The 22857-nt window shown below is 37.1% G+C and overlaps 3 protein-coding genes across 4 annotated transcripts; all 3 read left to right on the top strand.

Moving 5' to 3' along the window:
- Window positions 1-4820: 4820 nt before the first annotated feature.
- On the top strand, window positions 4821-8796 carry LOC8261342 (probable receptor-like protein kinase At5g18500). Its single transcript, XM_015719229.3, has 8 exons — window positions 4821-5209; window positions 5678-6323; window positions 6452-6556; window positions 6968-7090; window positions 7171-7341; window positions 7506-7635; window positions 7896-8108; window positions 8355-8796. Exons 2-8 carry the CDS (start codon window positions 5701-5703, stop codon window positions 8478-8480), a joined length of 1491 nt encoding a protein of 496 aa, XP_015574715.1. The 5' UTR covers window positions 4821-5209; window positions 5678-5700; the 3' UTR covers window positions 8481-8796.
- Window positions 8797-13150: 4354 nt separating this feature from the next.
- On the top strand, window positions 13151-20442 carry LOC8261341 (squamosa promoter-binding-like protein 1). 2 transcript variants are annotated; one of them, XM_002519270.4, is made up of 10 exons: window positions 13151-14276; window positions 14527-14708; window positions 16049-16674; window positions 17291-17365; window positions 17453-17560; window positions 17643-17760; window positions 17876-18017; window positions 18214-18364; window positions 19037-19675; window positions 19783-20442. In XM_002519270.4, exons 1-10 carry the CDS (start codon window positions 13687-13689, stop codon window positions 20230-20232), a joined length of 3081 nt encoding a protein of 1026 aa, XP_002519316.1. In that variant the 5' UTR covers window positions 13151-13686; the 3' UTR covers window positions 20233-20442. The 2 variants fall into 2 exon arrangements, with proteins under 2 accessions (XP_002519316.1, XP_015574731.1); XM_015719245.3 differs by having other exon boundaries at window positions 14109-14276; window positions 14544-14708.
- A 385-nt stretch (window positions 20443-20827) lies between these two features.
- On the top strand, window positions 20828-22727 carry LOC8261340 (pentatricopeptide repeat-containing protein At3g06430, chloroplastic). The gene is made up of 2 exons (XM_002519269.4): window positions 20828-21254; window positions 21369-22727. The coding sequence occupies exons 1-2, from the start codon at window positions 20910-20912 to the stop codon at window positions 22497-22499; spliced, it is 1476 nt and encodes a 491-aa protein (XP_002519315.1). The 5' UTR covers window positions 20828-20909; the 3' UTR covers window positions 22500-22727.
- The last annotated feature ends 130 nt before the right edge of the window (window positions 22728-22857 follow it).

Genomic DNA, 22857 nt, shown 5'->3' on the forward strand with positions numbered 1-22857 from the left:
GATGATGTGGAGGAATGCGAAAAGTATTCACGCGTTGATGAACTAAAGGAAACCATGGATGTGGAGCTTTCTATGCACGCAGTTGATGGAAGTGCATCGGCCAATACAATCAAAATTAAAGGTACCATTGGCATAAAATAATTAGTGATTCTTATTGATAGTGACAGCATACATAGTCTTATCGATGATGGTGTGGCTAAGGATATAAAGGCTAGAATTGTGAAGGCCTCATCTTTCAGTGTAACAGTTGCCAATGGACAGCATATGTAGAGTTGTGGCAAATGCCTTCAATTGATGTGGGAGATGCAAGGAAACAAGTTTTATACCGACATGAGGGTTCTTAAGCTAAGTGGCCATAATATGGTTTTGGGGGTCGACTGGATATAATAGTACAGCCTAATAATCTTTGACTTTCAACATCCTAAGTTATCTTTCCAAAAAGAAGGGAAACAAGTGAAATTGACAGGAGTGACCGAAGAAGCTTCACTCGAGTTGATGAGCTATAAGAAATTTACTGAATTCTTTAAGCATTTTAATGAACTAATGGGCTGTTTGTTCTCTGTTGTTGTTGAAAGTGATGATTTATAGTGCTCGCAATCTCATGGAGTGTTAGAGTTCAAAATTTAATTGCATAACCTTCTGAACCAATATACTGATATATTCTAAACACCCACCCAACTACCACCCGCAAGACTACAAGACCATATTATTCCCCTCAAACCAAACACAGAACTAATCAACCTCAGACCCTATCAGCACCCACATTTCTAGAAAACCGAAATTGAAAAACAAGTTAATGAAATGCTTAAAACGAGAATTATTAACCACAACAACATCCCATTTACTTTTTTGTTAAAGAGAAAGATGGGTTATGGTGTTTTTACGTTTACTATAACTAAATACCAGAACCATCAAGGACAAGTTCTCAATTCCTATTATAGAAGATTTACTTGATGAACTTCATAAAGCTTATTATTTTTTGAAGATTGATTTACGAGCAGGCTATCATCAAATCCAAATATAGAAGGATGATGCTTTTAAAATAGCTTTCAAGACACATCATTGGGCATTACGAATTCATAGTGATGCCATTTGGCTTCATAAACACTCTTGCTACCTTTCAAGCTCTCATGAACTGGGTTTTTGCTCATTGTTTACGAGATTTTGTCTTGCTGTTTTTCGATGATATATTGGTTTATAGTAAAACAACTTTAGATCACCTGCATCAATTGTCTATTGTGTTTCAATTGCTAAGAGAGCAACAACTCTATGCAAAGATGTCAAAGTGTGTTTTTAGGCAAGCTCAAGTAGAGTATTTAGGCCATATTATTTCAGGAGAAAGGGGTACAAACTGACCCAGCCAAAATAGAAACCATGCTCTATTGGCCAACTTTAACTACTTTAAAGGCCTTAAGAGGTTTGTTGGGCCTTACGGGCTACTACAAAAAATTTATTCAAAACTATGGTCTAATGAGTAAACTGTTAACGAAGTTGTTACATAAGTGTTGTTTTATCTGGTCCAAAAAATCCCAACAAGTTTTTCAAGCCCTTAAGCAAGCCATGACCACAGCTCTAGTGTTGGCTATGGTTAATTTTTCATTGCCATTTAAAGTGGAGACAGATGCAAGTGATAAGGGTATTGGGGCAATCCTCATGCAACAACGATGACCCATTGCCTATATAAGCAAATCTCTTAGCCTAAGGAACTAAGCCTAATCTATATACGAGAAGGAGTTAGTGATCATTGTATTTACTGTAACTAAATGGCGTATTACCTTGAACATGCTCAATTTATCATTAAGACTGATCATGAAAGCATAAAACACCTTCTCTAGCATAAACTTCACACCTATGTGCAGACACAAAGGCATAATTAAATTGCTCTGGTTGGATTATGTTATCAGCTATAAAAAAAGGAATGGATAACAAGGCCGGTGATGCTTTATCTCAGAGAGAGCATTCCTTGGGTTCTTCATATGGCATTACTTTTGTAGTGGTACCAGATTGGTTGAAGGACATTACAGATTCTTATGAAGGTGATTCTAAGGCTCAAGAGCTTATCACTGTTTTACAGTCAATTCTAATGCTAAGCCACCATTTTCTCTATATGGGAGAGTTATTCGATATAAGGGCAAGATTATCATTGGGCAAAGGCATGAACTTCGTAGCAAAATCCTTCAAACGATGCATGACTTACCTATTGGGGACATTTGGGTATACATGCCACTTATCAACGCCTCAAGGCTCACTTTTATTGGAGTGGTATGAAACAAAGTGTAGAAGATTGGGTTAAACAATGTGATACTTGTCAAAGGTGCAAAAATGAATCAATTGTATATCCGAGATTACTACAGCCTCTTCCGGTGCTGCACCAAACATGGACTCACATAACCATGGATTTTATTGATTAATACCACGATTTGAGAATAAAGATGCAATTTTGGTGGTGGTGGATCGCTTCACTAAGACAACTCATTTTATCAGTCTTACTCACCCTTATGCTGCACCAAAAATAGTCAAAATCTTCCTTGATAACATTTTCAGATTACATGGAATGCCCACCAACATTGTCTCTGATAAAGATAAGGTTTTTATCAATATCTTTTGGCAGGAATTATTCAGATTGTTGGGAACCAAGCTGCATAGGAGCACAACATACTATCCTAAAACTGACGGTCAAATCGAGCGTGTTAACCACTACCTGGAGACATATTTACGCTATATGTGTTTTCATAAACCTGGGAATTGGCATAAATGGTTAAGCTTGGCTGAATGGTGGTACAAAATCAATTTTCACTCTTCTTTAGGTGTTACTCCATTTCAGTCTTTGTACGGGTTTTCTCCTTCCCATTTTTCAGAAGTTCCAGACTTAGATTATGTGGTTCCAACTATTGAGGAATTCCTACTTTAACGTCAACACATGGTCAGCCTCCTTCGTGACCAGCTGGTACTTGTCACATAATCGTATGAAGCAAATGGAAGATAAACATCGTACGGAGCATGAATTTTCACGAGGTGACTTAGTTTATCTCAAGCTACAACCATACAGGTAATCATCAGTTGTTATTCGTAAATTATTAAAGTTAACTGCCAAGTATTATGGTCCATATCCAATCTTTGAGAAGGTGGGTACGGTAGCTTATAAATTGGAGCTTCCTAATGACTCACGTATCCACTCGGTCTTCCATGTTTAACTACTTAAGTTAGCTATCAAACCCAATGCATCAGTATCTCCACACCTTCCTTTATGTGACCAACAAGGCCAAGTGAAGATTTTTCCTTTAGCTATATTGCAGCATCACGACATTCGACGCAAGAGATAATAATTTCATCAAGTTTTGGTGTAATGGACTAGCCTAGATCTATTAGACACTACATAGGAAGACTTGTCATTTATTTCCAATCAATTTTTAGAATCCTACCTTGAGGACAAGAAAGATCTTCAACAAGAGGGTAATATTATGATTGTGGCCCATACAAAAGATCAAAACTACAGCTTATTATTGATTAATATAGCTTAATTAGCAGACAATCATAAGAACGATGAGGTGGCAAAAGTGCTACAGAATAGGACAACTATGCAACAGAATTGAGAGAAATCAATACAAAGTTTGGAGCAAGAAATTCAAGAATAACAATTAGAAAGAGAGAACAACTGCACATTATATTTGTCATCTTTGTATTAGACATTTTATATTCTGTAATGCATAAATAGTTGGTTGTATTTATGTTATGATTATAAATGAAAAATTATTCTCTGGTCTTTCTTATTCTTTTCATTACTATTTTTTTTTTCTATATTATTCTTCCTCCTTCCTTCTTTCTTTCTTTCTTCTGAAATTCCATGACTACGGTTATAACATTTAGGAAAAGTAAGTAAAGTCTACCTTTTGATTTTAGCGAGACCTATTAATCATATTTATATTTTGATAACAAAGAAGACATCACTTCTATTTTCTATAGAATTTTTAAACTGGATTTTAATCAATTTTTATTTTTATCTCATATTTAATTATTTTAAATACAAAAATATATATTAGACTTGAAATATGCACAATTGTTTATTATCAATAAAATTGGAGAAATTATTTTATTATTATGAAGGCTTAATATGATGTTAAAGAACTTAAATGGGCAGTGGGTAAGAGTATGTCACTTAAAAAAAAAGGAAAAAAAGAGGATTGGAAATCTAAAATATGAAATCTGAATTTGTATTGTATGCGGTTGAGGAGGCAATGGACCCATTTCAAAATATTTATTTCCGACTTATTTTGGTGCCATTCGTTTCTATCAGTAATAGGAATTTTCTTTTCTAATGTGTTTAATTCTTGTAAAACACACCTAACACATAACATAAATTATTATTATTATTATTTTCACATACACAGTAACAAATTTGACATTGCCATCCTTCTCATTTTGTTAATGTATTTTCTATTTTTACAAAGGTCCTTTTTGTTTTTTGATTCTCCATTACATTCCTTCCACCATTGCAAGTGTTAGTGGGACATCCTCCCCACCAATTTAAGCAAAACCAGGTTATTATGCTGTCCACTCCACTCCATTTCTTTCACTGCTCTGCTGATTAATTTTTTTGTTCAATTCACTACCAAATACATCTTCCTTTCCATTCCCTTTCTCATCAATTCATCATCTCCTTTTTCTTTTTTTGACAATTTTTTTTCCTCAAGTGTTTGACTGAACAAACAAAAGAAAACAAGCATAAATTAATTATCATTTTATATTCTCTTTAAAACACAATGATAACTTTAATTGAGTTTTTGCTTAAATAATAAAAAGAACAAGTGAAGAAGCAACAAGGAAAGCTTCTTCTTCTAATACAAAATGATATTTGATTTGATGATGATGATGATGATGATGCTTCTCTCTCTCTCTCTCGTGTCACCGAATTTATAAATAGTAGCAGCAAACAGTAATAAGAAAAATATGTATGTAATGTAAAGCATGTCTTTCCTCATCACCTACTCCTGACAACTCCACCTTTCTTCTTTCCCAATTTTTATAAACCCCCAGCCCAACCCCAAAACACCCTCTTCCTTTTCCTCATTCTTCACAATGTCCCTTCTTTTTTCCCTTCTTCGTTTTCCCTCTTTACACGCTTCTCTACTTTAGTTTTTGCTTTTTCTGTTTATTGTCTGCAGAGCACAAGACTCTCTTGATATAGGACCAAGCACCGCTTCACATTCAGGTTTCTCGCTTGATTATGTTTTCACCAACTTTCTGTTGCTTGCTTTGAGCTTTCTTCTATATTTTTGAATTACTCATAATGTCGTTTTCCAACATTTAATTCTTTTCCCTTTTTCAGCATGATCTTTATGCAATTCATTCAATATTTACATGTAATTGTGTCTGTGTTCCTTCTATTTTCTCCCTTTCTATATCCCTGCCGCACGGGCCATTTCTTGCGGGGATCATCATTTTCTCATATGTTGTTTGCTGCTTCTTTTTTCTGGTACTGGGTTTTGTTTCACAACTCATAATCAGGTGTTAGAAAGGCTTTAATTGCTTAAATGTTGATTTCGGAGTTGGATTATAGTTTGAGCAATATAATTTGCTACTATCTTATTTTGAGATATAGAAAAAGTGCGAGTCTTTGAATTGGTGGGTATGTGGACTTCTGTGTTTTCAATTCTCTTTTTTGCTTTCTACTCTGCAGGTTTGATTTGGCATCAGCAGAAAATGGCATCCGATCTTAAGAAAAGTCTAACTAAACAATACGTTGGTATACAGTTGTGGGTATTACTTGTAATTTGTCTAGGAGTGGTTTGTGCGGTGATCATGGTGGTTTCACTGTGGCTCACTTTCAGAAAGAAAACTCGGAGAAACAGCATGCTTCCTGTTAGTCAAAGACCCAAGGTTTCAGAAGAAATTAAAGAGATTGGTATTGATCAAAATTCAGCAAATAATGGTGGTTTTCTTAGCCTTAATGATAAATTTAGTGACAAAGAATCAGAAAAAGTATTGATTCAATTAGAAAATGGTGATGATAGCAGCCAGTCAGGTTCCTTCACTCACGTTGACAAAGATGGAGTTGGGTCTCAATTAGGAGAAGGGGGAGCCACATGCACAGCTTCTTCCTACAGACCTTCTTCACATCCCTTGACTGCCCCTTCACCCCTTTCTGGTCTGCCTGAATTTTCACACTTGGGTTGGGGTCATTGGTTTACCCTCAGAGATCTACAAGTCGCAACAAACCGGTTTTCCAAGGATAATATCATAGGCGATGGTGGATATGGAGTTGTATATCAGGGCCATCTGATGAATGGTACACCTGTGGCTGTCAAGAAGCTCCTTAACAATCCGTAAGTTGCATACATGTTTATCTTCAAGCTATATGATATCTTAATCTCTTAAGGGTACTGCTTCGACCATCTCCATATGACAAGTTTGTTTGACAGTCTTTTTTCTTTCTTGCTATATTTTCTTACAGGGGACAAGCTGATATAGATTTTAGAGTGGAAGTAGAGGCCATTGGTCATGTGCGACATAAAAACCTAGTTCGACTTCTGGGGTATTGCATTGAAGGGACCCAGAGGTCTGATATCCTTTGATGTTCTTTCTTAGATTTAGGAACAAAAGTAGCAAGTTTTTGATTGGGCCTCTTTATAGAAGAGTTTAAGTCAACGGAGTTATGATGATAGCTTGGATCTTCTACTCAAAGCATACACACATATCCTTTAAATTTGTTTTCTAAAACTTACCATCTAGGACCAAGATTTTTAAAAGTTGTTGAATATCTTTCATTTTTCCAAGGACTACTTACTCATGAAACTCTAGAGAAAAATGTTTTGACTTGGCTGCATGTATCTAATCATTGAAGCTCCAAAAAAAATCTGTTCTTTTCACTGGTAGTTTAAAAAAGAACAATCTGGAAACTTTTTTCTATGGGGACCATGTTTATATGTTCTGCATTTACTCATTTGTTATTCTTCTGGACAAATCTCAGGATGTTGGTATATGAGTATGTCAACAATGGCAATTTAGAGCAATGGCTTCATGGGGGCATGCGCCAGCATGGCTATCTTACTTGGGAGGCTCGCATGAAAATTCTACTTGGCACTGCTAAGGCGTAAGTTCATCCATATTAGCCTAAGTTTTTTGAACTTATGTTGCTTTGTATCCATTTTCAATCATGATTACATGCTTCAGGCTGGCTTATTTGCATGAAGCCATTGAACCAAAGGTGGTGCACCGAGACATAAAATCAAGCAACATATTAATTGATAACAATTTTGAAGCTAAGATATCTGATTTTGGTCTGGCCAAATTGCTGGGTGCTGGAAAAAGTCATATAACAACTAGAGTCATGGGTACATTTGGGTAAGTACTTTTCTTCCAATCATTTTAATATCAGGTTGTTGTGTCTGAGGTCTATTGCATAACTGAAGCTAGTCAACCACTGTTGGTTTTTTTCTTTATCTTCTCTTTTCATATTTATTCAGTTATGTATATGCTAATGTTCATTTTATTGAATGATGGTTCAGTTATGTTGCTCCTGAATATGCCAATTCTGGTCTTCTGAATGAGAAAAGTGATGTTTATAGCTTTGGAGTTGTGTTATTAGAAGCAATTACTGGAAGAGATCCAGTTGATTATGGTCGCCCTGAGAATGAGGTAATTGATTAGACCTCTTTCTGCTGCGCAGCAATTCACACGTTTTCATTAATTGAATCTGGTATATCATATTAGCTTTGCTTGACTAAATGCTTTAAACTTTAGGTTGCTCTTTCCATGCATTGGTGGAACAAATAATGCCTCTGCGGTATTCATAAACTCCATTTATTTAATCACGCAGTAGTGTGTCCTGCTTATATATGAATGTGAAACATGTACAATGGCTTTGTTGAAATGATACTATTGAGTGGATCTTTCAGGTAAATTTGGTCGAGTGGTTGAAGATGATGGTTGCAAGAAGACGTTCAGAAGAGGTTGTAGACCCAATGATTGAGACAAGACCATCAACAAGTGCTCTTAAGCGAGCTCTTCTAACCGCTTTAAGATGTGTTGATCCAGATGCTGAAAAAAGACCAAAGATGAGCCAAGCAGTTCGAATGCTTGAATCAGAGGCATATACTATACCCAGAGAGGTTTGGTTCTGAAATTCACTTTGTTCAAACCAAGTTAACCTATTTTAGCTTAAGTATGGGAAATATATAAGAGTAGCTTGCTGATTTTATTGGACAACTAAAAATTAAATAAAAATCCCTTCTTTCACAGTTTTTTTTGTCAAACATGGATATTCTTGCATCTATGGAATGCTGTGTGATGTGGAATTTGAATTTATGAGATGGTGATAAGATTACCTTAAAATGCCTTCTGGATGGAAATTTCAGGATCGAAGACGCCGAAAGAATCAGTCAGCAATTATGGATGCAGAGTCTCAAAAGGAGAATTCTGATAATGATAAGAGTGACATTCCAGATTTGAAGACAGAAAGTAGAAGGGGAAATCAGGTGTAGATATGGAACGTGATTCGTATATGCACAAGTAAATGAATTTCATTACACAATTCTTTTGGTCATCCAAAGCCTTGGGATGTCCATATCAGCTGCAGTTGAGGGGAGGAAGCTAAACCAAGGCATTTGAAGGATGGGGCGTTCTGAATACTTCTTTTTTTTTTTTTTTTTTTTACATATTAGTGATTACTTGTAGATTGTGTAGAGAAGATTAGTTTGTGTCTGAAAGTTGGCTTGTAAAAGGACACCCTAACCAGGAGTGGTGTGTACAGATCTTGGCGATTTTGGTTTCTATACTTTTGAGTTAATTTTTCTCTAATTTTCTTTTGGGTCATGGGGATTTAGTTTAAAAGGATCGTACTTGATCAATAGTACAAATTAAAAACATGAGAAGAAAAATGAAAAGCAGTTGATTACATGAGAAAAAAATATACAAAAGTAATGTTCTTTCTAGCAAGCAACTTGTTATTAGGGCACTTGGTCGTTTCCATGGTGTGAGTGTGTATTTGGCGTTTGATGTTACGACAGAAAGGTAGCAGCTAATCAAAAGCAGAAGCAGTTAGACATGAGAAAGTGTAAGCCACTCTTGGTGGCGCATTGAACAGATGATATGAGAATGAAGGCTTGCCAGGACGGCTCCTTTTTTCTTTAGAAGATTGGGTGTCGCAGCTGCAGCATCAGCGCCCTGCTCTCACTCACTCTGTCCGGCCGATACCCATACTTGCATGCATTATATATATTTATATATCCTTTTGTAAATGAGAATGTATTTGTCTGCTTCCGGACGTTTCTACTCAATGTTCATGAATTATTTCTCTTTTGGGTGAAATCCTTTTAGTACAACTACAAGCACGATTGAGTAATATAATTGAGAAATTTTGTGGGTCAAATGGGCTTGTGGAAGACGAGATTATGCAACTTATCTTCTGGGATATAACTAAAAACCCAATGATGACTGCAGTTGGTTAGCTAAGTCAATATCTTCTGTGTGTTTTTGGCATGAACCTTGGCCAATGATGCAGCTATTTTAGACAGATGTCCAAGTATTAATTTAAAGTGATGCTGATATTCACATAAATAGTAAGGTTGCTCATTAGTGTAATAGCAAAGGTTGGCAAATTCTTGAGGCCCTTGATGAGTACGCTGATCAAATGAGAGCTTGTAATGGCAGATTCCGGAGCATGTGGAGGATCAGATCTTATGGAAACTTACTCCTTGTGCTGTGTTTCCTCTAACCAGTGCTTGGAAACGTATCAGGAGAAAAGGGGAGTGTTTCTTTGTTCAAGTTTCTGTGGGGATCTATGCACACTCCAATACATAGTTTCATATGCTGGTTGGCAATGTAGAATTAGCTGGCAACGGAGGACAAATTTATGAAATGGGGGATTGTACATGATAATGAGAATGCATGGTGCTGGTGTGGAACTGGGGTTTAAAACAATAATCTCCTATTCTTTGAGTTTTTCTATTTCTCAGTGTATGTTTGGCAGGAGGTATTGATGGCTCGCAATATTTGAACAAGGGCTATGCAATTGTCAAGAGGGGTCTGTTGATTCTCAAGGAAAGCTGCAGGCAGGAATTTGCAAAGCAAAGTTAGGAGAACACCCTTCTGTTGCAGGCTAGAAATGTTCATGCTTTCAGTAGGCTTCTCCTGATAGTTGAGGTTTTGCAATCAAACTTGGAGATTTCAGGGATTTGGAAATGGTGTTTGTTGTTGTTAGCGACAGGTTTTTTGTTTGTTTCTTCTGGTCGTAAGCGCTGATGTGGTTATGTTTAAAATTCTGCAATTTATTCATTCCACACACACACACACAGACAAAAAAAGAAAGAGCACAAACAACTGAGTCGGAGATTCAGATGAGAATTTAGCTGAAATTCTAATGCCAAAGAAGACAAATTAGAGACAGATATTTTAAGCACACATTCATTTACTTGTTCCAACTTTGTTTTGAAAAATTTATATCACAGGAATGGAAGCTGTTGTTGAAATAATAATGATAGAGATTTATCCAGATAGAACCTTCACCTGATGATTACCCTAAATTGTATAAAATTCATTGAATAGCCTTTAGGGCAAGTAGCCAAGTCCTGCATCAAAATGAGGCTAATATATCTATATATATAAAATAGAAAAAAAGGGGATATTGAAGAAAGCGCAAAGGAGACGTGCCTTGAACATGTAATAGACTTAATTTCGGGTCCATTTTCAGGGCGAAAGGTATATATTCTCATAATAACCTGCCAATTTCATGGGAAGTTGCTTGCAGTATAATTCTGTTGGCATCATATATAGATGAGGTTGAGAGAGATGGAGGCATGGAAACAATGAATTTGTTTGGTTCGCATGCATGTTTGGTTTTGCTCCAGTAGCATTACTAGAATGATAAAAAATTGAAGGAATTTGTTCTTGCAATGCATGCAACTCGATCGTGTCAGACTTGGAACTGTCGGTCGGTATATATGTTTGTTTTCGAGGGTCGCTGTATGAACCATTAGCATTAGCAAAAACCACCCTTTGTTTCTAGTAGGGTAGGGTTTGTGACATGATATACTAAAGTAACAAGGTTTTGCGAATCACCTGGTGAACCTGCACCATTTTTATTGAACTTGTGCGAAAGTGAATGGTCACCACTGTACACCAATATAAGATTCTATTAACATATATATATGCAGTGAAAATAACTCAAAATTTTAAATAATTGGTTCATATTTAGCAACAACCACCATCCAAATTCAAACCTATACAGTATCACACGATCGATGCCCCGGGACCATATCATGATCCAATATTAGATTCAGATAATTACCATTAGTAAAGAAGGTTTATGCCGCATGCAAACCGATGATGGTAGTTTAGTTTAATACGAGAAATAATGATAAATTCCTTTTTCACATTCAGTCAGTGCTTCAGGTGATGAATATATAAATATAATATGATATGATATGAAGGGTCCACGCGGTGCTCCTTTTCAACTCCAACCCCTGTTCATCAATTTTGACATGTATATGGCTGTACTTTCAATCTTCTTCAGCACTTGTGACTTTTGGGTTCGTTCCTATCTTTCTTTTGCCTTCCCCCCCATGCAAGATTCACAATCACTAATTAATTATCTAATCTGTTTCTGCTGTGCACAATTGGTGGGTCTCTAAATAGTTGATTTTGCCATACTATACCTCTGTAATCACTTTCAATTTTTCACCATTCAATCTATAATTGGAAATTGAAATCCTTTTGATAAATGCAAGGATTAATTATAGGAAAATTAGCAATGGTTCGGTTGGATTCCTTTGACCAGTTTAATCAAGAACAGAAGAACTCACATATCGCCTGGTCCAAGTCCATGCATGCGTCTCCTTAATCATTGCCCATGAACATTAACCTCCGATTAGAAGGTTTGAATGGAATAGGTAAACCGCCAAGGAAAAGGAAATGAGTAAGAACAAAACTACTACTGTTACAGTGACCAAACATCGATTCCGACAATAGATATGCTTCTTCAACTCACCTTCTCTCTTGTTTGTACCTTAAAAATTGACATCTTCCCGTAAAACTAGGATAAAGAAACATATGTTAGAATGTCATGGAATTGGAAAATGGCAGTTTCTTTCCCTATAGCTGCATTCCTTCACCTTCAATATAAAATAATAAGGGTATATATAAATATAAATTATTAATAATAAATAATCAAGAAAATAGACACTCAAATCTTAACGATGTTATTATAAGTATTAAGTCGGTTGATTTTATGAAATATGACTTTAGCTTAACCTACAGTTAGTTTTTGCAAAATCGCCAAAAAGCCTCTCTCTTTACGTGTCAAGTAAAACAAACTACAGAAGCCCAAAATCAGTGCCTGACCTAACCTCCTTCTGGAATTCTTCAAAAGTCATTTATTTCCGTGTTTCTCTTCCATTTTCAGTCGGTATAAAGCATTTGCTTGAAATTATACTACTACAGTATACTAGAAGGCCATAATCTGCCTCTCTCAATTGGTCAAAACTTGAAAAAGAAACAGGGTCAAATTCAACTTCAGGTCCATACCTGTACATTTGTATGCCAACAGTAGACCACATTTACTCAAGAATCCATCCAACTCAAATGGACCCACTTAACCGATAATAATAAAAGAATAGTCAGAAAGAAAAGAAGGGTCCCAAGGGTCCATTTGCAGTAATTGAATGGTCTTAATCAAATTGTCCAGATTCCTATCTGATGCTATCTAATTGAATTGGAAGGTGCAGGTAAAATAAGTTTGCTACTAGTAGTAGTAGCAGTACTCGCTACTGAGCATAAAGCTTTCACCTTTCCCACTGTAAATTTTCTGTTTTTCTTACTTTTAACTTCTTTTGCCGTCAAATGTTTTATAGTGAAAGCGTTGGGAAATAGATTCGTTAATTGTTTCATCCTGACCATATGCTCCGAGGAACCACCGAACCAGTAAGATTAAAGAGACAGAAGAGAGTGAAAGATGTTAGAACGAATAGATTCTTGGCACATAAGTAAACAAACGACAAAAATGGTGGGATTTTTACAGTGAGAGCGAAAGACACGGGTGTGGGGGCTATAGATTCCGAAAGAAAATTGGCATCATTAAATAAAATAAATGGAAAGTGTACTCTTTTTCTTTTTTCTTTTAATTTTGGTTACAAAAAGTGTACTCTTCTTATTGACATTGAAAAACGCATTCCTTTCACACATTACATTACGGGTTACCCTCTCTTTCCTAACTTTTGCCTAATTTCCACTCTATGTTCTCTCTCTCTCAGACGCAATCTCACCAACTTACCCTCTCTCTGCAGCTCCTCTCTTCTCTTTTTCTGCACTTTGTTTGTATTTATGTAATCCTACTTCTGGAGTTAAAGAAGCTGTTGTCTTGGTTTCTTAAATAAGGAATTTGGGATGATGGAATCGAAGATTGGATTTTCCGTTGAATTTGAGGTGTTAAAAAGGTAATTCAAGTGGCTATGTCTTGTGGGCAACTCTCGTGTGGATTCATGGATGTTCTGGTTGTTATCGTTTATTTCCTGGGTGCTATAGAGAGGATGGCTAAGATTTAATTTTAGTAATCATTTAAGCTGATATTCAAATTCGGATTCTGTACTGCCCTGGGTTCTTATTTCTTAATCTAGTTGAACTGGGTCGTTGCTATTTTCTTCTTTTTCTTTAATTTTTTTCCTGAAAAAAATTAATGTTCTGGGCCTTCGACAAATGGAAGCTAAAGTAAGAGGAAAGTCTCACCATTTCTATGGGCCAGTAGTGTCGGATATGAAGGCAGCTGGGAAAAAGAGTCTAGACTGGGATTTAAATGACTGGAAATGGGACGGCGATCTTTTTACAGCTAGTCCATTGAATTCCGTGCCATCTGACTGTAGGAACAAGCAGTTGTTTCCTGTCGGTGCCGAAATTCCCCAGAATGGAGGTTTATTTAACACCTCAGCTTCTGGTTCTGACAATAATAATGACTTGGACAATGAGAAAGGAAAGAGAGAATTGGAGAAGAGAAGGAGGGTTGTGGTTGTTGAAGATGAAGACTTGCCTGCTGATGAGGCTGGGTCCCTTATTCTGAAGCTTGGTGGTCAAGCCTATCCAATTGTGGATGAAGATGCAAAATGTGGGAAGAAGACAAAATTTATTGGGAATGCTTCAAATCGTGCTGTTTGTCAGGTGGAGGACTGTAGTGCTGATCTCAGTAATGCTAAGGATTATCACCGACGGCACAAGGTCTGTGACATGCATTCCAAGGCCAGTAAAGCGCTGGTAGGAAATGTTATGCAGCGGTTTTGCCAGCAATGTAGCAGGTCAGTAGGCTGTACAGTTATCTAACATCTTTGAATCTTGTAAATCTCGAAGCAGATCATTATAATAGCTTTAGTTACCCACTACGTGCATAAGGAAAAAAAATCGTACATAACAGTGCTTGTAGTTTCTTTTTCCGTCTCGATTTGGTTGCTCTGTTTCTACTAGTTGCCCTTTGGGATATAATTACATTAGGTAAAGATGTATTTCTTCTGTTCCAATTGGATGCAATTTGGTTATACTCATGGGCAGGTTTCATGTTCTTCAAGAGTTTGATGAAGGGAAAAGAAGCTGTCGTAGGCGTTTGGCTGGCCACAACAGACGGAGGAGGAAGACGCATCCTGAGAATGTAGTAAATGGAGCTTCCTTGAATGATGAAAAGGGTAGTAGCTATCTATTGATAAGTCTTCTGAGGATTCTTTCCAATTTGCACTGTACGTACACCTTTAATCAGGTTCACTTGTTTGACCGTTTTACCAAGATGCTAAAATGACAGTGGTCTTTTTCTTCAAAAGACTTTCTTTAAGTATTGGGTTTATTTATGCACTTATGCTTGTCTTATGAAATTCGATTCTGTAAGCAGTTGTTATGGCATGACTCTTTTGGTTCACTCTTCAGTAGATATTAATACTAGTAATGTTTATTGACATGATAGTATGAGATCATAGATCCACGAACTTCTCTCAGTATTACGATGAAAGCTAAGCAAAATGCCTTTGGTTTCCACAATGTGGAGTTAACAATAGCTTCATGATCAAGATTGGATGTCATATATGCAGTGAATTTAGGATGTAAGTTTATGACTAAGTATTGGGAGGTTAACAGTATTTGGTTGTCAGTAGGTTGAGTTGTAGGGAAAGTGTTGATGCTCTTGTTTTGTGCTTTTATTTGAGAGCTATGGTGCCTCCTTTCGGTTGTTTGCTTTTTGAAGAAATGAGAAGTTCACATTTTATCCTGCTTCTTGGTCATTCTTTAACTATAGGAAAGGGGAGAAATTCTGTAACTTGGAGTGCAAGTTCTGCTTCATTAATTTAGTGTTTATGGCTGGAAACTAAGGATTTTTGGAGAGAGGAATAGTCATTGGAGATTCAACTCTGCTTTTTCTAACGAAGTAAATCTTGCCTTCATGATTTTAATCTTTGTTTGCAAGTTTTAAGTTCTTTGAATTGAAGCTCTCTTATTATCAGCAAGATAGGCTTGCATCTTTTTCGGGAACTATCGGAGTTCAGGAGGTGGTTTATAGGTTCTATCATTGTTAAAATATCCCCTTTTAAGTATTGCTGCTGATTGGAGAAGTTCATCTTAATGTGGTCTTCTAATTATCGTGTGACAAGTATACCATTCCACTTGGAAGCATGATAATTAAATTCAAATTCAGGGTTTTCCAGGCGCTTAATGATTTCTTTTCTCTTGCAGCATTCTTGTTTCCTTCTTTTTTTTTAAAAAAAAAAAAAAAGTTTGGTTTACCTAAGTAGATTCTTCTCTTAGCAAGTTGAGATAACTTTATTATGAAAACTTGAAATTAGTTGGGAGTTTGGTGTTGTAAAATCCAACTGTACATATGCGAATAGCATGAATATATAAGCACTATCTTTCTTTCTCTCTGGGCAGGGCTTGTGATCTTGAAACAAAGCGTGATGATGTCTAGCACCGTGTAATGAAGTTATATATTAATGTAGTTGGTTAATTTCTATGCAAGTTCTCCTTTTTTTCCTTGGCATCATAATTATCAATTGTGTTTAACCCCACATGTGCTTTCTTGTATAAATTGCAGCAAACAGCTCTGATCAAGAAAAGAATCAGGATCTGCTTTCTCATCTATTAAGGAACCTAGCCAGTCTTGCTGGTGCAACTAGTGAAGGGAGTATATCTAAAGTCCTGCAGGAGTCTCAAGCTTTAGAAAATGCTGGGAAAACTGCTGGGACTCTTGGAAAAGGGTCAGACAAGATTACAACTGGTTTTGAATCTGCTGGGCCTTCTACGATGGCTTGTAAAAGTTCTGAGGACATAGTGAGGCCTTTGGGCCAAGGTGGGGCAGTACCAGTTTCGGATTTGGCACAGAAAAGTGTATGGGATGGAACTCCGCAACCTATGCCAAGTTCAACGTCAACAAAGTTTTTCCCATCAAGATGCGATTTTCCAGCCAAAATAAAAGAACCAAAGGCTGCAGTTGGAAGGATAAAGTTCAATAACATTGACTTGAACAATGTGTATGATGGGTCACAAGACTCTGCAGGGAACCTAGAGCTGTCTCCTGCCCCTTTAATTCCTGGGACAGGGTCTATCAATTGCCCTCTATGGCTACAGTCTGGCTTTCATAAGAGAAGTCTGCCACAGATGAGTGGAAACTCAGACTCAACTTCTTCCCAGTCACCATCTAGTTCCAGTGGAGAGGCTCAGGTATATGTTCTTTTTACAAGATTGCACATCTTTCCACATAAGTGTTTCTGGATCCTTTGATTCTCTGAGTTGTAGCATGTAGTGGATTTCTGGTTCTACACTCATGCACAAGGTCTCTTTTGATGGTTGTTTTATTACACCGACAGGCTCAACTTTCTTCTGTGTGTTTAATGCCTTTTCTTATATGAATCTGAAGTTTTTCTTGAAGATAATTATGGAACAGATGCTAAAACAAATAAGTTACATCTCATCGCCATAAATCTGCTATTTTTTCGTTCTAGATTTTGTGCATTATTTGCTGCCAACTTAATTATAACACATTTGGCAATGATTAAGACCTTCTATGACTCTGGATTTACTGAACGATATTTGGAAGTTTTTACTTCATGCTCTGTTGTGAGCCCAGTAGTGAAAAGTGGAGTTATGGCATTTTTATTTATTTTATTTTTTCTAATTTCTTAATTAAAACACTGAGTGGATTCTAGAGATTTTAAAAGGAATCTATAAACAGGTGTTTGATATGGAAATAATAATAGGTGGTAAAGCTTATTGCTTTGAATGTTACATATGCCTCAAGGATCTCATCTATTGACTTCTCTTTTTTACCTATTGTCAGAGTTGCACGGACAGAATTGTTTTCAAACTCTTTGGTAAAGACCCAAATGATTTTCCTATCACTCTGCGGACTCAGGTATTTCCTGAACTAATTATCAGCTAAAATTTCTAAGATGGTCTTCCCCTTGTATGTTTTAATTCTGTAATTTGGGTGCATCTCTAGATACTTGATTGGTTATCACATAGTCCTACTGACATAGAGAGCTACATACGGCCCGGGTGTATAATATTAACAATCTATCTTCGTTTGGGAAAACCTGAATGGGAGGAGGTATGTTTCCATGCTACCACCAGAAATGTGAATTGCTTATCCTCATTACAGATGGTTTTTTAGTAACCATTGTCACATGCAGATCTGCATTGATCTGGGTGCCAGGTTGAGTAAGCTTCTTGATGGATCCACCGACTCTTTTTGGAGGACAGGATGGGTTTATGCTAGGGTGCAGCATTGTGTATCCTTCATTTATAATGGTCTGTTCCTTCTCACTTTGTGCATGCTTGTTCAAGTGTTTCTGGCGTATGACATTTGAAATGGAAGAGGCAATATTTTTACGAGGCATTTTGATTTGCGATATCTGTGTTGTAGGTCAAGTTGTTTTGGACACACCCTTACCTCTAAAGAGCCATAAACATTGCAGGATCTCAAGCATCAAACCTATTGCAGTGACTTTATCTGAGAGAACTGATTTTACAGTCAAGGGCTTCAATATTTTTCGGCCTTCGACCAGGTTTTCTAATCTTCTTTATGTATTTCTCTTTCCTTTTTTTTTTTCTTTCTTGGAAAATCTAAGACTCATTTTGTCTTGTTGGTTTCTGAAAAAAGCATTTATTGTTGTCTAATCTAAAAAGTAGACACTTATTGATAGAAATCCTTTGAACTATTAATGTTACCATGCAATGAAGTCAATTCACTTCTGGCTCCAGGTTATTGTGTGCTCTAGAAGGAAAGTATCTGGTGCAGGAAACATCTCGTGACTTGATGGACGGTGCTGATACAACCAATGAGCATAACAAGCTTCAATGCTTGACCTTCCCTTGCTCTATACCAAACATAATTGGGAGAGGCTTCGTTGAGGTATTGTAGTTCTTTAATAAAATGAATACTATGATTTAACTCAATGCCTGATCACTTGTGCTATACAGTGCAATTTATTGGCTTAGTTGTTTTGATCTGAAATCTTGGGGTCCCGGGTTGTACAATTTCATGGTCCATCCGTAAAGGCTAAAAAGCATAATGGGTGCTAATTAGGAATTATGTCAGGAAATCAACTTCTAGCAATGAATGAATTACACGTTTGTAGGATGTTCATTTGGGTAAAATATTTACCACTCCTTTTTTGTCCTTTATCAAAGCCCTATTTATACTTTTAAACATAAACTTTAAATGGACCTGAAGTCCCTCATCTTGAAGAAAGTAGGTTGTTTGTTTTGTAACTAGTATAATTTTAATGTGCCCTGCCAGTGTTTGTCTCTCTCTGTACTTTTTGCAAGCTAGATATGAATGTAAAATGTTGTCATTTATCAAATACACACAAAAACTTGTTCAGCAGTGTATTCCAACTCAATTTTGGAATCCATGACATAGTTTACAACCAAGAAAAAATTTGTATATGTAGGTAATAGAAGAGGCTTAAGCTAAGTAGCAAACAAGAGATAAATGTTACTATCACTTTTTCTTTTTAGTCTTTTATGCATGCATGTCTTTGTATGCTCATTTTGAGAATTTGTGGGTACTTATTCCTGTCAGGTTGAAGACCATGGTCTTAGTAGCAGCTTCTTTCCCTTTATAGTTGCAGAGAAAGAAGTGTGTTCTGAGATCTGTTTGCTGGAGGAGGCACTTGAGGTGCCTGAAACTGCTGATGGCATGCATAAAAACACTGAGAGAATAGAAGCCAAGAATCAAGCACTGGACTTTGTAAATGAAATGGGCTGGCTTCTGCATAGAAGTCGCTTGAAGTTTAGACTGGGTGATTTATATCCCAACTTAGATCTTTTCCCTTTCAGACGGTACAAGTGGCTTATAGAGTTTTCCATGGATCATGATTGGTGTGCTGTGGTGAAAAAACTCCTCGCCATTCTGTTTGATGGAACTGTAGATACAGGAGAGCATTCTTCGATTGAGCTTGCATTGCTAGATATGGGTCTGCTCCATCGAGCTGTGCAGAGAAATTGCAGATCTATGGTTGAGTTACTATTAAGATACGTCCCAGATAAAGAATTTGGTAGATCAGGGCTAGAACAAAGGCAAGAAGTTGATGGGGGCTATAAAAGCTTTATATTTAAGCCTGATGATGTCGGACCTGGTGGGTTGACTCCTCTTCATGTTGCTGCCATCAGAGATGGATCAGAGAATATACTGGATGCTTTAACGGATGATCCTGGATTTGTATGCACAATGTTTCTTAATGAATCCTATTGTTTTTGCACTAAATCTTTGTCCCTCTCTTCTTTTGGGCATGTTATGCCCTACTGATATTGGTGTGCCTTGTCTAGGTGGGAATTGAAGCATGGAGAAGAGCTCGTGACAGTACAGGCTTGACACCAAATGATTATGCATGCCTTAGAGGTCACTACTCTTATATCCATCTAATCCAGAGAAAGATCAACACAAAATCAGAAAATGGGCATGTGGTGCTTGATATCCCTAGAACCCTCGTGGATTGCAACACCAAACAGAAAGATGGGCTTAAATCATCAAAGTTTTATGGCTTGCAAATAGGCAGGATGGAAATGAACACAACGAAGCGGCATTGCCGGTTATGCGAACAAAAGCTGGCCCGTGGCCAGTCAAGAACATCGCTGGTGTACAGGCCAGCAATGCTGTCAATGGTGGCCATTGCTGCTGTGTGTGTGTGTGTGGCTCTGCTCTTCAAGAGCTCTCCTGAAGTTCTATATGTGTTCCAGCCTTTCAGGTGGGAGCTAGTGAAGTACGGGTCGAGTTGAGGTGTACGAGTGTGTATTAAGTTGCCCAGCGGTAGCATTACTAAACTAGTCTAGTGTAGGTCGGACAATTTTCTTCTTTTCTTTTTCCCGAGAAAAAATAAGGTAGAAGTGCTAATGATGTGTATGAATTTACATGTTAATGTAAATGTATTAAAATCAGTTTCACTGGGAAATGTTATGCAGCAGAAGTAGATGGAACGTTTTATCTTATCAAAATTTTCCCATTTCCACTGTTTGTATTAGAAAAAAGGTGCTTTCTTTTCACATTGCAAGTTCATAGTTAAAAGTGGGAAAGAAGAAATCAAAGATTATTTGTCATGAGCAATGGCCAACATTACACAATTACTAAATGGAGCCTCATTATCCAAATTGATACAAGTCTAACAATAAAGAGATGATTGAAATGTAATTTGATTGAGAAAAGTATATTTCTTTTAGTTAATAACTGCTATCTTCTTAAAAAATATTAAAAATTTACCATTTTAAAGTATAAAAAACAGTTACTGAAAAAGAAAAGGAATAGGGCCAAACGAATTATTTATTTACAATGATTAAGAAAATAATTAATCAAGTTAAAAGGATGGAGATGTCATTTTACAAATTCTACTTGTGCACTTCCATAGTGTCTGTCTGAGTGACTCAGCTGAGACTTGAGAGAGAGAGAGAGAGAGAGAGAAATGGCATCATCATCATCCTCACTGTCCCTCTCCTTCTCTTCTTCTATCCTTCCTTCCACACTTGCTCAAAGCAACAACAACTGTAATACTAAACCCAGATCCCATCAACCTAAACACACTCTTGTTCTATGCGCGTATGCTCCAACTTCTACTTCACCTAAAAAGAAGCACTGGAAGCAAGGTGAATTCCCTGGATTTACCGAAACTTCACCTCCCAGAAGAACCCCAATCAAAAATATTAAAAAGAAACTGGACCGCAAGAACAAAGCTAAGGCCTGGGTCAACACTGTTACTGAAGCCTTGTCCGACCGCATTCTCAAGAAGCAGTGGTTCCAAGCCCTCGAGGTTCCCCATCTCTCTTTTAAAACTGTTCTTTATTTCAATTTGTGCTTCACTTTTGTTCAATTACATGAATTTACTCCCAAGTTGATATCTTTTCTCTCAATTTGGATTTTATAGGTGTTTGAGATGCTAAAAGAACAACCTTTCTATCATCCAAAAGAAGGAACTTACATGAAACTCCTGGTTCTCTTGGGCAGAACTGGCCAGCCCCAACGTGCCCATCAACTTTTCGACGAAATGGTCGAAGAAGGAATTGAACCTACAGCTGAACTTTACACTGCATTGCTTGCAGCTTATTGCCGCAACCATCTTACTGATGAGGCTTTCTCCATTCTTCAACAAATGAAAACTCTCCCTCGTTGCCTGCCTGATGTTTACACCTATAGCACCTTACTCAAGGCTTGTGTTGATGCTTCGAGATTTGAGTTGGTTGAGGCTTTATATCAAGAAATGGGTGAAAGATTGATCACTCCTAATACAGTCACACAAAATATAGTTTTAAGTGGATATGGGAAGGCTGGGATGTATGATCAGATGGAGCGGGTGCTCTCTGGGATGTTAGAGAGTACCGAGTGCAAACCTGATGTTTGGACTATGAACATCATCCTCAGCGTGTTTGGTAACAAGGGTCAGATTGATTTGATGGAGAAATGGTATGAGAAGTTCCGTAGTTTTGGAATTGAACCGGAAACTCGCACTTTCAACATTTTGATTGGTGCTTATGGAAAGAAACGGATGTATGATAAGATGTCATCGGTGATGGAGTTTATGCGCAAGCTTCAATTTCCCTGGACGACCTCAACTTACAACAATGTGATTGAAGCTTTTGCAGTGGCGGGGGATGTGAAACACATGGAGTATACATTTGATCAGATGCGAGCAGAGGGCATGAAAGCAGACACCAAGACATTTTGTTGCCTTATCAATGGATATGCCAACGCAGGTCTGTTCCACAAGGTAATTAGCAGCGTGCAGTTGGCTACAAAGTTTGAAATACCGGAGAATACCACATTCTATAATGCAATTATATCCGCATGTGCCAAGGCAGAGGATTTGATGGAGATGGAGAGAGTTTTTAAGCGAATGAAAGATAATCAATGTCAACCAGATTCAACAACCTACTCTATCATGGTGGAGGCATACAAGAGGGAAGGCATGAATGACAAGGTCTATTATTTGGAGCAGGAGAAACAGGGGATGGTTGCTCATGTGATGCCTCTTTTAACTGAACAGGTTGTTTCTGGTTGACAACTTCTAGCACAACTACTGCTTGTCTACTATCAAACTTGTTTTGTGGAAGAGTAGATTAAACCCTAGGCTTAACATTTGGTTACTGTATCCTCTCTGATTGCATGTCCTTGTAAATTGCTTCAAAAGTCTGTTATGCATAAGATTGATGTTATCAAGATGAGTTGTACCAGACATAATTCAACAGTGTCCATACATATGCTACGAGTTTTTCATTTTTGATGTTAACTGTTTTGGAGTTTCTTCTCTTTTAACTTGCAAGAGAATATTAAATCAACATCCTCTGCATGTTAAAATAGATTGAGTTCTTGCTTCAGACATTCCAATGCCAACCATAAACTTTGATCAATTATTACAA

Source organism: Ricinus communis, chromosome 9 (assembly GCF_019578655.1).
Source record: "Ricinus communis isolate WT05 ecotype wild-type chromosome 9, ASM1957865v1, whole genome shotgun sequence".
Lineage (NCBI taxonomy): Eukaryota > Viridiplantae > Streptophyta > Magnoliopsida > Malpighiales > Euphorbiaceae > Ricinus > Ricinus communis.

Coding starts and splice junctions, on each gene's coding strand:
- LOC8261342 (XM_015719229.3), top strand. CDS start 5,701: ATGGCATCCGATCTTAAGAAAAGTCTAACTAAACAATACGTTGGTATA. Junction 6,324..6,451: donor AAGAAGCTCCTTAACAATCC/GTAAGTTGCATA, acceptor ATTTTCTTACAG/GGGACAAGCTGATATAGATT. Junction 7,636..7,895: donor ATGGTCGCCCTGAGAATGAG/GTAATTGATTAG, acceptor TGGATCTTTCAG/GTAAATTTGGTCGAGTGGTT.
- LOC8261341 (XM_002519270.4), top strand. CDS start 13,687: ATGGAAGCTAAAGTAAGAGGAAAGTCTCACCATTTCTATGGGCCAGTA. Junction 14,709..16,048: donor GATTCTTTCCAATTTGCACT/GTACGTACACCT, acceptor TATAAATTGCAG/CAAACAGCTCTGATCAAGAA. Junction 18,018..18,213: donor ATTTTTCGGCCTTCGACCAG/GTTTTCTAATCT, acceptor TTCTGGCTCCAG/GTTATTGTGTGCTCTAGAAG.
- LOC8261340 (XM_002519269.4), top strand. CDS start 20,910: ATGGCATCATCATCATCCTCACTGTCCCTCTCCTTCTCTTCTTCTATC. Junction 21,255..21,368: donor AGTGGTTCCAAGCCCTCGAG/GTTCCCCATCTC, acceptor TGGATTTTATAG/GTGTTTGAGATGCTAAAAGA.